Source organism: Chaetomium tenue (genome assembly GCF_020726465.1).
Source record: "Chaetomium tenue strain MPI-SDFR-AT-0079 chromosome Unknown F5144scaffold_1, whole genome shotgun sequence".
Classification (NCBI taxonomy): domain Eukaryota; kingdom Fungi; phylum Ascomycota; class Sordariomycetes; order Sordariales; family Chaetomiaceae; genus Chaetomium; species Chaetomium tenue.
The window spans coordinates 3,016,921-3,030,455 of NW_027117329.1; the positions used below are offsets into that span (position 1 = coordinate 3,016,921).

Genomic DNA, 13,535 nt, shown 5'->3' on the forward strand with positions numbered 1-13,535 from the left:
TCTCTAAGGTATATGGTACTGCTACTGCTGACCACAGGCATTTCCCCCACTCCGCCCGTCAGCAAAAGAAACCAGCTTGCTCTTCTTTGCGATCTTCTTGGCCAGCTCCCTGAGAGAAGAAGCACGCAGCAACTCGAAGATGGACATCTCGCACTGCATCATGGGAACGATCCAGTTCCTCAGCTCGACGGCAACCAGTGAGTCCACCCCATGCTTTACCAGCGGCCGCGTGGCATCGATGTCCTGCTCCGGAATGACAAACATATCAGCCAGCTTGCCGATAATAGCCCCTTCCACCAACCCAGCAGCCTCGTCGAGACCACGCGCAGCAGCCAGACGCTCTCTCAACCCGCCCAAGCCAGACCCCCCTTTCCTCCCCGCGGCGGAGTCCCGCGCATCATCGCCATCCTCATCCCTCAGCGCAGCGAACCTCCTCTCGCGCGCCCACCCAGGCCCACCACTCTTGTTGCCCGTCTTCAGCACACTCCCCGCCAGCCCGACCACGACCTGCGCAGTCTTGACGCCACCACCCTCACCACCACCGCGCACCGGCCGACGCACAGCATAGTCAATCAGCCGCAGCATATCCACCTCCGACAACGGCTTATGCCCGGCATTCACCAACCTCTCGGCCACGGACTTATCCGAATCCGCCACATACCCAACGCCATCCACCATGCCCAAATCAATCGCCACACCCGGCAACCCAGCCGCCGCCCTCCTCCGCGCAACCGCATCCTGGAACGACCCCCCCGCCGCATAATTCGCCTGCGACGCCGACCCCAACACCCCCACCGCCGACGACAGCAGCACCAAAAAGTCGAGCGCATCCTCTCCGGGGAACAACTCCAACACATTCCTCGTCGCCTGCACCTTCGGCCCCAGCGCCGCCCGCCACTGCGCCCCCGTCATGCGCTCCAGGATCGAATCATCCAGCACCATGCCCCCATGAATCACCCCGCGCACGGGGGGCATGGTGGTTGCGCACTCGGCGAGGGTGTTGCGCAGCGCGGCCAGGTCGCTCGCGTCGCAGTTGTGGGTGGCTACCGTGGTGGCGCCTTGGCGGGTGAGTTCGGTGCGGAGGGTCTGGGTGTGCGGGGAGGTGGCGGCGTGCCGGGAGAGCAGGATCAGGTGGCGGGCGCCGTGGGTGAGGGTCCATCGGGCGATGGAGCGCCCGATGCCGCCGAGGCCGCCGATGATGAGGTAGCTGGCGTGGGGGGAGAGGGTGGTTGTGGGGAGGGGGGGGAGGGTGGGGACTAGGTCGAGGTCGGTGGTGGTGGTGGAGGGGAGGAGCACGATCTTGCCGATGTGCCGGCCGGCTTGCATGGTGCGGAAGGCTCGGCTGATGGCGGACATGGGGTACGTGGCGATGGGGGAGATGTTGCGGATGGTTTTGGTGGTGAGGAGGTCCATGACGGCGGTGAGCACGCGATGCACCACGCGGCCGCGGTTGTGGCAGAGTTGTTTGAGGTCCACGGCCATGAAGCTCGCGGCTTTGCGGAAGGTGGCCATGTCCAGGGCCATGTTGTTGTAGATGTCCTTCTTGCCGATCTCGATGAAGCGGCCGTGGGCGGCGAGCACCCCCCAGCTTTCGTGGAGGAGGGCGCCAGCCAGCGAGTTGATCACCACATCCACGCCGCGCTGCTGGGTGGCGGCCATGACGGCCGGCCCGAACGACGCATCGCGGCTGTTGAAGATGCGCTCCTCCGGGATGCCGTACGTCTCCGTCAAGAACCGCCTTTTCTCGGGCGTGCCCACCGTGGCATACACCTCAATACCCTTCCACTGCGCCAGGATAATACACGCCTGCCCAACCCCCCCGGACGCGGCATGCACCAACATCGTCTCCCCCTCCTCCAACCGCGCCGCCTCAAACATGGAATAATACGCCGTCGCAAACACCGCACACAGACTCGCCCCCTCCGCAAACCCCATCTCCTCCGGCATCCTCACCACCGACGTCCACGGCACACCCACACGGGAAGCAATCCCCCCGCGCGCCGTCAGCGCCGCCACTCTATTCCCCACCTCCAACCCCCCTCGCACCCGCGCCTCCTCCCCCACCCGCACCACCACCCCCGCGCACTCCACCCCCAAATCCTCCTCCCCACCCATCTGGCCCATCGCCACCATCACATCGCGGAAATTGACGCCGAACGCCTGCGGCGCCACCTCCACCCAGTCGGCGGGCAGGGGGGCGTTGGCCGCCGGGTCGTCCCGGAACACCATGCTGTCGAGCAGGCCCGGCTTGGTCACTTCGAGCTTGAGCTGGCGGGTCGGGTGGGGGAAGGGTTGGGGTGCGGGGGCGAGGGGCGGGTTGGTGTAGGCGGCGCTTTCGGGGGCGGAGCGGCGCAGGCGTGGGAGGAGGATGGTGCCGGCGCGTTCGGCGAATTCGAAATCGTCGGGGTTGTTGTTTGTTGTTGTTGTTGTGGGGGTGGTGTTGAAGGTGGTGGTGAAGATTTTGGTGATGGTGGTGTAGGTGGTGGGGGCGGAGGAGGGGGAGAAGTGCTCGCGGGCTGGGTCGAGGTCGAGGGAGATGAGACGTCGGCTGCCGTCTTCAACGCGGCAGGTGCGTAGGAATCCTGTGTGGAGGGCGTTCTCGGGGATGGGGCAGTCGATGGCTGAGCCGGTGGTTACCCAGAGGAGGCCCTTGACGTTGAGCAGGAGGGATTTGATGCCCTCGAAGTAGCCGTCGTCGAGGTAGTTCTGCACGCCGTTGCCGTCGAGCCCGGAGAGGAAGATGGCCACTTTGTTCTCGACTTCGAGCGTGGCTAGGTCGGTTACGGAGGGTGTCACCCCGGTGGCGTCGGCGATGGCGGACGCAAGACCCTCGAGCCAGCCCTCGGGCGGCAGCGCTGTCTGGTCGTACACGAGCACCACCTGGTCGGGATAGACGGGGGGCGTCTCGGGGATGGCCGTCGACATGATGACGTTCATCATCTGGTGGTCCTCATCCTCGCAGTCCCACACGCTGAGGTCGAGGCCGGTGAAACCGGCCCCCTTGAGGATGGGCTCCCACATGGCCAGCGGCATGTTGGGGCTGTACTTGCGCTCAGGCTCCTCGCTCAGCCACCACCCCGGCAGCGTGCCAAAGACCATGTGCACGTCGATGCTGTCCTTGGTCGTCTCGATCATCAGCAGCTTGCCGTCGTCCTTGAGCAGCTTGCGCACGTTGCGCATCGTCACGGCCATGTTCTTGGTGGCATGGAGTACCTGCGCCGCGATGATCACGTCGTAGCTCCCCTCGGTGATCCCCTGCGCCGCTGCGTCCTCTTCGACGTTCAGCGCCGTGTAGCTGATCAGGTCACCCCACTCGGAGAAGCGTTCACGCGCGGCTTGGAAGAAACCGGACGAGATATCCGTGAAAGTGTAGTGCTCAAACCCGGCCGCGTTGACGCCACCGTCGGTGAGCGTGCGGAGGTGGTCCAGCACCGGCCCCGTGCAGCCGCCCGTGCCGGCGCCGATCTCCAGGATGCGGAGGCGTGGGTTCTCGCGGGCGAGGGCGCCTACAACCTCAGCCAGCTGGGCGGTCGAGGCCTTGAACCGCAGCATGTGTTGGTAGAACTTGTACAACAGCCCGCCCTCGAGCATGAGCTCCAGCGGTGCAACCTCCCGACGTAGAATCTCGAGGAGACGGCGCCCAACACGGACAGTGAGGGCCCCGCTCGTGCTCGCTGCCGCCACGCTGTCCAAGAAGGCCGACTTCTCGTCAGCCGGGGTGTTAGCCCATTCCGCACTGCCGGGCGCGAGCTCTCCCGCTGCGGCCCGCTCGAGCTGCAGCTGCATCCACGCCCACAGGGACTGGTGGTGCCGCTCCAGGTTGGCGATATCGTCCTCAGTCAGCTGCGCCGCCGCGTCGGCGATGTGGTAGTACCCTGCGCGGGTGAGGTCCTGCGCGACGACCTTCTCAACGGGGTCGGCCGGGCGCTTCAGACGCTCGGCCCATTGGGTGTGGGCGTCGTTGAGGGCGACGCTCGGCTCCCACTCGATGAAGGAGCAGATCTTGGAGGCGGCTGCCAGCGCCGCGTCTGCCTCGCTGCTGTCGCCGTCGCTGCCGCTACCTGTCCCGCCGACGGTGGTGAAACCCATGGTGTCGACTTCGATCAGGGGCTTGGACTGCCCAGGCTCGAGGACGGCCAGGCCAACTTCGAAACCCAAGCGGTGACGCTGGATGAGACGGGAGAAGGCCTCGAAGCGGTGCCCCGGCTGGGCGCTGATGGCGGAAGAAACGTAGAGCGACTTGATGGACGTCGGTAGTGCGGCGCCCACGGCCTCGCGGGACTCAGGGGAGAGAGCGGTATAGGCGGCCTGGAAGACGTTGTCGAGCGTAATGGGGTGGATGACATGTGGCTGTTGGTGCTGGCACGGCATCAACGCGGCCGAGTCGCAGATTTCGAGCGTTGACTTGGCCTCCTCCCCTCCCCTGCGGATGTCGAGGAGTCTCCTGAAGGACGGGCCATGCTTGACGCCCACGGCATGCAGCACATCGTATAGAGCCTTGGGGTTCATGGGCTTGTGATAGGCGGCGTCGTCGAAGTCGATGTTGGCTGTCGATCTCAAGACAGGGTGCGGAGTGGTTGTCTTCTCAACAGCGATGGTGCCCCTGGCCATCTCGGACCATGTGCCCTCCGCCCCAGACGGGGCCGAGTAGATACGGAATACCCGCTTGCCTTGTGCCAGCCTCTTCTCGCTGGGTGCTTCGAGGAACAGCTGCACCTCCACGCCCTTCTCGCCCTCCGGGATGACCAACGCTTTGAGGATCTCGACCTCGCCGAGCAGGTATCCAGAGATGCTCTCGGCCTCGGAGCCGTGGAGCTGGCGCACCGCCTCGATGGCCATGGCGATGAACCCGGCCGCCGGATACACGGTATCCCCCTGCACTATGTGGTCGCGAACCCACGGCAGCTCCCCAGTACGGATGAGGTGCTTCCAGATGGGCGAGCCATCACTTGCTCCCGCCAGCCGCGCCCCCAGCAGGTCGTGCAGCGGGTACGGCCGGAACCTGTGTTCGTGGCTCTCGCGGGGTTCGTGCCAGAACCGCTGGCTGTGGTTCCAGGGGTAGGACGGGAGACCGGCCAGCGCCCGGAGCCCCTCCTGTCCGCGAGGGGCGTTGAGCCGCAGGGTATCGACCGGGTAGCCCCTCGACACGAGAGCCCCGGCCAAGGTCTGGAAAGTGCGCACCGCATCGGTACCGCGTTCGAGACAGGACCCGTACCCAACGTTAAACGTCTTGAGCGCCGGCACGCCTCTCAGAATCTGGCGGATGGGACCGGCAAGGGCGCTATGCGGGCCGACCTCAATCACCATGTCGACCTGCTGTTGCCCCCCCGCCGCCACCATGGCCTGGAACGACTGCGCGAAGAGCACCGGCTGGGTCATGTTTTCCACCCAATGCTCCGGGCCAAGCCTGTTGGCATCCTCAACCTCCTCCCCAGTCACGGGAGAGAAGAAACGCACACCAGGTGCGAATGCCCGCTCCCGCTCCGTGTCCATGTGCTCCTCCAGCGCCGCCCGATACTGCTCCTCCAACGGAAGCATATGATGCGAGTGAAACGCGGCCTGGACCCTCAACCTGCGCGCAAAGATCCGCTTCTCAGCAAACACCGCCTCGAGCGCCTCAATCCCGCTCACATCCCCCGACAGCGTCACGCTCGCCGGACTATTCACACACGCCACCACCACCCTCCCCTTCCCCTCCTCCTCCACCCTCCCCAAATACACGCCCACCTCCTCCACCCCCAACCCCACCGCCATCATCGTCCCCATCCCCCCCTCCCCCCCAACCTTCCCCAACCCCCTCGCATTCACCACCCCCCTAAAATACGTACACGCCATCGCCTCCCGCAGCGTCACCGCCCCGGCCACATACGCCGCCGCCACCTCCCCACTCGAATGCCCGGTAACCCCCCCCACCTCCACCCCGACAAACCGCAACACCTCCACCAGCGCCAGCTGCACCGCGCAGCACACCGGCATGCTCACGCCCACCTCGTGCACCCGCGACGAGGCCTCGTCCCGCGCCAGCTCGTCGACGACGGACCAGGCGCTGCCGAAGGATTGCAGGGCGCGGTCGCATTCGGCGAGCGTTTGCGTGTAGATGGGGTAGGTGGCGGCGAGGGAGCGGCCCATCGCGTGCCATTGTGCGCCTTGGCCCGTGAAGACGAGGCCGATGCGCGGGGGGGAGGTGGTAGAGGGTGTGGGGGGGGGGTTGGTGGTGGTGGTGGTGTCGCTGAGGGCGGTGAGGAGTTCGGTGGTGGTGGCGGCGGAGGTGGTCCAGGTCCAGGGGAAGCGGGTGCGGCGCTCGGCGAGGGTGTAGGCGAGGTGAGGGAGGGAGATGTCCCGGTGTTGGTCGAGGTGTTGGTGGAGGTTGGCGGCGACTTTGGCGACGCCGGCTTTGTCGCGCGCGCTGAGGATGAAGAGGTGGCGGCCGGGGGTGGTGAGGGTGGCGGTGGTGGGGGAGGGTGTGGGCGGGAGGTGGCTGGCGGCTTCTTCCAGGATTACGTGCGTGTTGGTGCCGCCGTAGCCGAAGTTGTTGAGGGAGGCGCGCCGGATGCCGGATGGTGTTTCCCATGGTACGAGGGTGGTAGGGACCTGATGGTTGTGGGTTGGGTGGTTAGCCGCCGCACTGTAAACAACAACACCCCCTGAGCCCCTGAGCTCCTCAGTGAGGTGGGACATACCTTGATCCGCAACGCGTCCATGTCGATCTCCGGGTTGGCCTTCTCAAAATTGAGGCTGGCTGGGATCTGCCGGTGCTCCAGCGACAGGACCATCTTGATCAGTCCCGCCAGGCCCGACGCCGCTTCCGTGTGACCCAGGTTGGTCTTGACCGAAGCCACGTACAGCGGCGGCATGCCGGCAGCCGCCCTATGGCGGCCGAGGGCTTCGCCAATGGCCCTCGCCTCGGCCGGGTCACCGACCTTGGTACCGGTCCCGTGCGCCTCCACCACCGACGTCTCGAGCGGGTCCAGCCCGGCTATCCTATAGCAGTGCTCGATCAGGCGGCTCTGGGCGTGCTCGCAGGGAGCCGTGATGGTCGGGGTGCGGCCGTCCTGGTTCACGGCCGACTCGCGCACGATGGCGCGGATGGGGTCGCCGTCGCGGAGGGCATCCGACAGCCGCCTGACCACCACCGCGGCGATACCCTCGCCTCGGCCGTAGCCTTGTGCGCGGTGGTCGAAGGCATAGCACTTACCGTGCGGCCCGCATGTCTGGATTGCCGACAGGTTCGTGAAGGCGTCCGGGTTCAAGTGTAGGGCTGCGCCCCCGACGATGGCGCAGTCCGACTCGCCCGCCCGCAGGCTCTGGCACGCCAGGTGTAGGCCCATTAGGGATGTTGAGCAGCCTGTGTCGACGGCTGTGCTGGGGCCCCGAAGGTCGAAGAAGTGGGAGATGCGGTTGGCCAGCATGGCGGCGTAGTTGCCCGTCACAAACCCGCGCGCCGCGTGTAGGGAGTCGCGCACCTGCAGGTCGTGGTAGTCTTTTGTGAAGGCGCCGGTGTAGACGGATGTGTTGGAGCCGACCGCTTTGGAGAGGGGGATGCCGGCACTCTCGAGCGCCTCGAATGTTACTTCGAGCTGCATCCGGATCTGGGGATCCATGGCCTGCTTCGGGGTCAGAATAGGGTGTTTTTGACGGTAAGTATGGCACGGGGAAGGACGTACGGCAGCCGCGTCGGCGGTAAGGTTGAAGAAGGAGCAGTCAAACACTCCTGGGTCCTGGTCTATGAAGAACCCCCCTTGCATGGACATCTGTTGTTCGTGTGTCAGCAGTGCTGTGATCTAACCATATCACCCCTCCTTCCCTGGCATGGCCGACTGATACTTACAGTTGTCAACCTCTGGTTATCGGGGTGGTAGAAGGCCTTCTGGTTGAACCGGTTACTTGGTACCTCGGACCAGGCATCGCGGCCGGAAGATACCAAGTCCCAGAGCTTGTCCGGGCTGGTGATGCCACCGGCAAAGCGGCAGGCCATGCCCACGACGGCCAATGGCTCTGTCTTTGGCTTTGGCACGCCATTGACGCCATTGACGCCGTTGACGCCGTTGACACTGTGGACACCGTTGACACCGTTGACATGGTTAACTCCGTTGATGTGTGGGGTAGTAGGGCTCACGCCGTTGGCGGTTTCGGCAGGGCTCATGTTGAATTGGTCAAGTAAATACCACTACCAGTCCTAATACCAGTAGTAGCTAGAAGAATCTCTTGCGAGTTATGGAAGAAGAGGAGTGTGGTCTGCGGGCGATGATAGTCTAAGATATATACATACCATCCCCCTTCTTTGTTCATTGTTCCTTGGGTTTGGTGACACAACATAAACCGATCCACAACCCGGGTCCCGAAAGTCACAATGGGTGCGTGGGGCACACAACGGTGACAGGCATTCGGTAAAGCATGGAGAAATTGGCCACTTGGCTCGGTTGCCATTGATGCTGTTGGATGGGCTGCGGTTCCATTGCAGGGGCGGCTCGCAGGCCGATCCTACAGTCTTCCTACCATCGCATTGAATCGAGGAACCCCAAACCGGCGTCCTTCCCTGACATGCAGCAACTGCAGCAAATCCGGAGCTTCCGGTGTCGGGTAGACCGCGGAACCAGCCTTGGGGCTAGACCTTGAAAGGCAAGGTCAAAGACAGGACGGGAGAAACAGACATGATGACCACACCTTTCCCCCGTACAAGTGGTCGCCAATCCCGCCAAGAGCAACTCCACCAGAGAGCCGGGGTTTGCGTGCGTCCCTCTCCAACGGCGTCGAAGGGATAAGTGGCACTTCCCTTCGGAACCCCAGTGGCACTCCCTTTGGGGACCCGAGAGGAGAAGCATTCAACCGCCAGAGATATCCGATTCGCCGGCTACGTCCCCCTCGGATCCGAAACCTCCCACAAGACAGGAAGCTGGGAAGCAGGAATGCGCAAGAATGCTTGAACGCCGAGACCAATATAGGTGGGGGTCAACCACCAACGATCGAACCAACATGTCGACTAGCAGGCCTGTTTCCTGCACGCAAGTACGAAACCGAGACCAAAAAAACAAGACTACTGCGGGCTCACGCCACCTGTCCCCTATCCCATGCGACCAGCAAATGCCCCACGGCCTATCCCACGGGACGTCCCGGCGGCCATGGGATCATATGATGCTCACAAAAAAGGCTTCAACTCCGCCAACGTCCACTCCCACAGCCGGCCCGCCAACGCAGGATCCCTACTAGCCCTGCTCTGCAGCGCGGAAAGCGCCCCAACGGGTTCATAGAACCCACCACCCACCACCCCCTCCACCGGCGCGGCCACCGCCCACAGCAAGTTATGCGCGCCCTCCCCAACCTTCTTGACCCTGCCCACATTGGCCGCGTACACGAGCAGCTTGTCGGCGAGGCCAAAGGCGGCGACGCTGCCTGTGGCGACCACGCCGGGGGTCACGCTGAAGGCAAGCACGGATGGGTGCCGCGCCGAAAGCTCGCGCGCCCACAGCAGGTTGGCCAGCTTGCTCTGCCCGTACCGCAGCCACCGCCCGCCCACCCCGAGCTCCTGCGGCGTCTTGAGCTGCTCGAATATGATGCCCCCCGGGGGCGCGCCGCTCTTCCAGGCGACGCTGCTCACCATTATGATGCGGGAGGGGGGGGTGCTGCTTCCTTCTCCTGCTGCTGCTGCTCCTGCTGCTGCTGCTCCTGCTGCTGCTGCTGATGTCTGCTCGAGCAAGGGGAGTAGCTTCAGAGTGAGGAGGGCATGGCCCAGGTGGTTAGTGGCGATGTGGATCTCGTAGCCGTCGGGGGAGAGGGCGGCGGGCTGGGCCATGATGCCGGCGTTGCAGACCAGCACGTCGAGGCGGTCGACGAGGGCCAGGACTTTATCGGCGGTGGCCTTGACCGAGGCGAGGCTGGCGAGGTCGCACTCGATGAAAGTCACCGCGACGGATTCAGAATTGGCTCCCGCGGCAGATCGCGCGCTGGCGATGGTGGCCTCGGCGGACTTGGCGTTGCGCCCCGTGAAGATGAGGTGTGCTGGGTTGTGCCGCGCCAGCTCGATGATGGCTGCGGCGCCTATGCCGGCGGTGCCTAGTGGGTAGAGTCAATGGGTGTCAATCTTCAGGTAAGTAATAAAGTAAGATATGTAGGTACATACCTCCCGTGATGAGTATCACTTTGCCTGCGAGATCCGGCACATCCTTCGTGGGATCGAAGTTCTTGATACCCGGCATGTTGGCTCAATTGATGACTGCCACGTTCACTCCGAGCCGCTATTAATTAAGAGACCGAGTACTATACGGTACCGCAGATTGGCGATTGTGGTTGTGGTGGTTTTCCGCGTCTGGTAGGTAATATGGCGAGCGAAAACGTCAAGTCAGCCCTCGGCCTTGGAAACTTTAATAATTAACAACGTTATCGTATTGGCGCATTCGCAAGCCACGGTTGCCGAATCTGGTAAATTAAAATAACGATTGGCTTGGGTGAAAACCAAATCCTCGGGTGCGTGTTACAATGACGACCTCACACGGCAGCCAATCTCACCGGCAGAGAAACATGAGGGTGTCACCATGCACACATCAGCATATGTTGGAGTGAAGCTTTCGATTGTAATTCTGTGATTTAGGTTGTGTTGAACTGGAAGAGGCAGGGTTGGGAGAGTTTAGGGTCACTGTCGCCACACGGCCTTCCATGCCGGCTGCGAGCAATGTCTCGCTTTCCACGTGGGATTTGGCTCGGCTGCGACGTCGTAGTTACTTGCAAAAATTATGTAGGCGCTCCAAAGCCCGGCTTGCCTAGGACTTGGTACATACTGTGTACTCTCAGCGTACACGTCCCCGAGGTCTGTGGGCAAAGTAGTGTCTGGCTCGGACCCATCATCAAGATCACGAGTCTCCTCCAGGAGGCGTGAGACTGGCTTAGACAATTGCGAGGAGCTGTTGTGTGACGGGTTTGATGTGATGTGATCGAAGTGATACAACCGCTGAGACAGGAGAAGTGCGAGGTGTTCGAGACAAAAATATTTGTGAGAAAGTCAAGCCTCTTTGTTTTGCAAATGCGCCTCGCGTCGGTGATGCGTCTCATAGAACAATGTGCGCCTTCGACCGAAACACACGAGGAAACACTTGGTTCCCCCTCGGTCTTTGTTCTCGCCGCTGGCCATCATGCACCACCATCCCGGCTGGCAAATACATTACAGCAAAAGTTCCCGATCTGCGGACAGGAGGACGACGGGAAGAGAGCAATTAGTTGAGTGAGTCATTCACAGCTTGCGTATTGCTTGCATGTGCATCGTCCACCTGAAACGAAACGAACTTTTGGTTGGGTGGCGGTGGTGTGTGGCTTCCTGTTCTGGAAGCTTGTCGGTTGAAACACTGGCACCACGGGGAAGTCGCGAGGGAAACAGGGAAACACATGGAAACAAACTGCCGGATGCGGGAATTTCCCCTCACCCCCATCCCACTTGCCGATCGAGAGAAAAGTTCTTCGCCTGCATCCTGGACCCGACGCCAACGAGGAAGCTGCAGATAAGAGTCATGCAATCGGGATGTTGAGAGAGGTAAAAGGCGGTGACAGCCAATCGACGGACCGAATCGCGAACTTGACAGGTGAGAGTCGGTGAGAGCTCGACTTTGCGCGAGTCAGATTGGCTGGGTGAGGGGCGCGACTTGCATGGCGACGACAGGGGAAAAACCACGAATCGGGAAGAGGGGGTCCGAACAGATCCACGAGTGCACGTGGTTGCGCGTGCAGGTGGATCTTAGTCTTGGCTTGATCGCGACACGGTCGCGCCAGCTCTCACCTCGGTAAAGCGGAAGAATGTGGTCTGACCGAAGGCTCACCTTGGCCCCAGAGCACGGTCTTTAAGCGCCCGGTTAGCGGAATGAGGCGGTGCAACGAGCGCTGACGCGGTCGGCTCGGAACGAGGGTCTCTCCAAACGCAACCTGGGGTATCCCGAAGCGGGCCCGGGACCAGGCTGAGCTGTGAATTTCAGCATCCGCCCGTCTACGAATATACTACTTCGTCTCAATGTAACAATCGGATGACGGCCGCCTCCTTGGTCAGTCAAGATTTGTTAAATCGCGGCTAAGTTTTGTTAAGCTTTCCCCCCTGTTGCGCACGGGTCATGTTAACAGGGGAGGCTGGCATGGTAACATTTCGCCTCTCCCAAGCGCCCGCGGTTAGTTGGGCGGCTACCAAATCGGGAATTCGAATTCCACAGCCGCCCAACCATGGGCTCCCTCCGGCGCTCGTCAAACAACAGCAATCTCAGTAGCCGCTTTCAAGCAGGTCATCGAGCCTGTACGTCAGCCCTAAGACAGGAGCCCTCTAACTAGTTTCCGAGCGGACGGCGCCCGGATAAGATCTCGATCGGCGGATGCTGGTGTTGACAGCTCGCCCAAAAATAACTTTAGGGTTAACTTGAGCATCTTCATGGATTCTCTCGGTCCGAGAAAGCTGGGCTCGGCGGGTAGCCTGGGAAATGAGGCCAGCACAACCCCCGGAGCGACTGTCCCACGCAGAGCTGCCCAAACGCCGGGATCGGAAAGGGGAAATGCCCAATGGATGCCGGTGAGAGACACCTGATGAACTTCATTCGCGGGGATTGCTCGGCATATTCGATGCCAGAGGAGTCATTGTGACCTTAGATATCTTCCTGCCCAAACCGTCTATCTTCAAGCGTGGGGTAGCTGCCCGGCACTCTGGGGAAAGCCACAGTCGTGGCTGCTCTGCTGTCCGCCCCACCGTCACGCCCCGCGATTCACGCCCACGTCGACCGCGCGGGGAGCGTGGCCCTCGTCGCCAAAAGAGCCGCGACGGGAAGCCAAGACGCGGCAGAAGCGCGCCCTGCTTCTTGAGCTTCCTATTGGCGCCCGGTCGCTCGTGGGGTGGAGTCGTACAGCGACAAGCCCGCTAATGCAGTGCTTGCCAGGTGTCGAAAGATGACTCACTAGACGCCTGCGGGCGGCTTGCATTAACGAAGTGTCGAACCAATCAGATGTCCAGAACGCACCTCAACTTCCCTTCTTTGCAACGCTCCCACATTGCTTCCTCGTTCGTTCGATTTTTCCAACTGGTGAGCCAGTTGTGGGGGACGGGATGCATCGAAGAAAAATGAAGCTTGGGCCAGCGCAACTTGCAGGTCTAGGTCAGTCCCTTCTGCAGAATTGGGCAGGAACTGCTCACCGACAGTATTCCCCATTTTCTCTCTCGACTTGGCACCCAGAAAGCAACTTGCGCACAATCTTCGTGAGGGACGCTGCTCGTGAACCATCAGCCGCTGGCCCAAGCGGTAGCCATCAAGTTCGTCTGATATCCCCGAGCCGCCGACCGCAGCGGCAAGGTACGTACCCGTCTTTGTGCGCGGCCTCAGCGTCTCAGCGTCTCAATGAACTCGTCTACCCAAAAGAACGTTTCTGTGTGGCTACAATATCCGCCCTTCACCCCACAAAATGGCAAGCTCGACTCCGTGTTTCAGGATTTATTTTCATCGAATGGCAAATTGCGGTTTTTTAAGGCTACACAACTGCAGCTCTGGTAGGACGGACGGTACGTACCTGATCGTCCCATCTAG

The 13,535-nt window shown here is 62.0% G+C and overlaps 2 protein-coding genes across 2 annotated transcripts; both read right to left on the reverse strand.

Annotated features, from left to right (window-relative positions):
- Nucleotides 1-21: 21 nt before the first annotated feature.
- Nucleotides 22-8,143, reverse strand: F5144DRAFT_588752 (uncharacterized protein; the record flags this gene model as incomplete). The annotated part of the gene is made up of 10 exons (XM_066789962.1): nt 22-474; nt 2,257-3,335; nt 3,456-4,413; nt 4,591-5,407; nt 5,460-5,572; nt 5,632-5,784; nt 6,037-6,406; nt 6,502-7,604; nt 7,665-7,751; nt 7,829-8,143. 10 exons carry the CDS (start codon nt 8,141-8,143, stop codon nt 22-24), a joined length of 5,448 nt encoding a protein of 1,815 aa, XP_066648520.1.
- Nucleotides 8,144-8,979: 836 nt separating this feature from the next.
- On the reverse strand, nt 8,980-10,328 carry F5144DRAFT_38119 (uncharacterized protein). The gene is made up of 2 exons (XM_066784608.1): nt 10,118-10,328; nt 8,980-10,050 (listed from the first exon to the last, which is right to left on the reverse strand). Exons 1-2 carry the CDS (start codon nt 10,191-10,193, stop codon nt 9,137-9,139), a joined length of 990 nt encoding a protein of 329 aa, XP_066648521.1. The 5' UTR covers nt 10,194-10,328; the 3' UTR covers nt 8,980-9,136.
- Nucleotides 10,329-13,535: the final 3,207 nt, after the last annotated feature.

Excerpts from the sequence above, each read along its gene's own strand:
- F5144DRAFT_38119 (XM_066784608.1), bottom strand. The coding sequence starts at position 10,193 with ATGCCGGGTATCAAGAACTTCGATCCCACGAAGGATGTGCCGGATCTC. Across the intron at positions 10,051-10,117 it reads AGTGATACTCATCACGGGAG|GCACCGCCGGCATAGGCGCC; the intron begins GTATGTACCTAC and ends TCTACCCACTAG.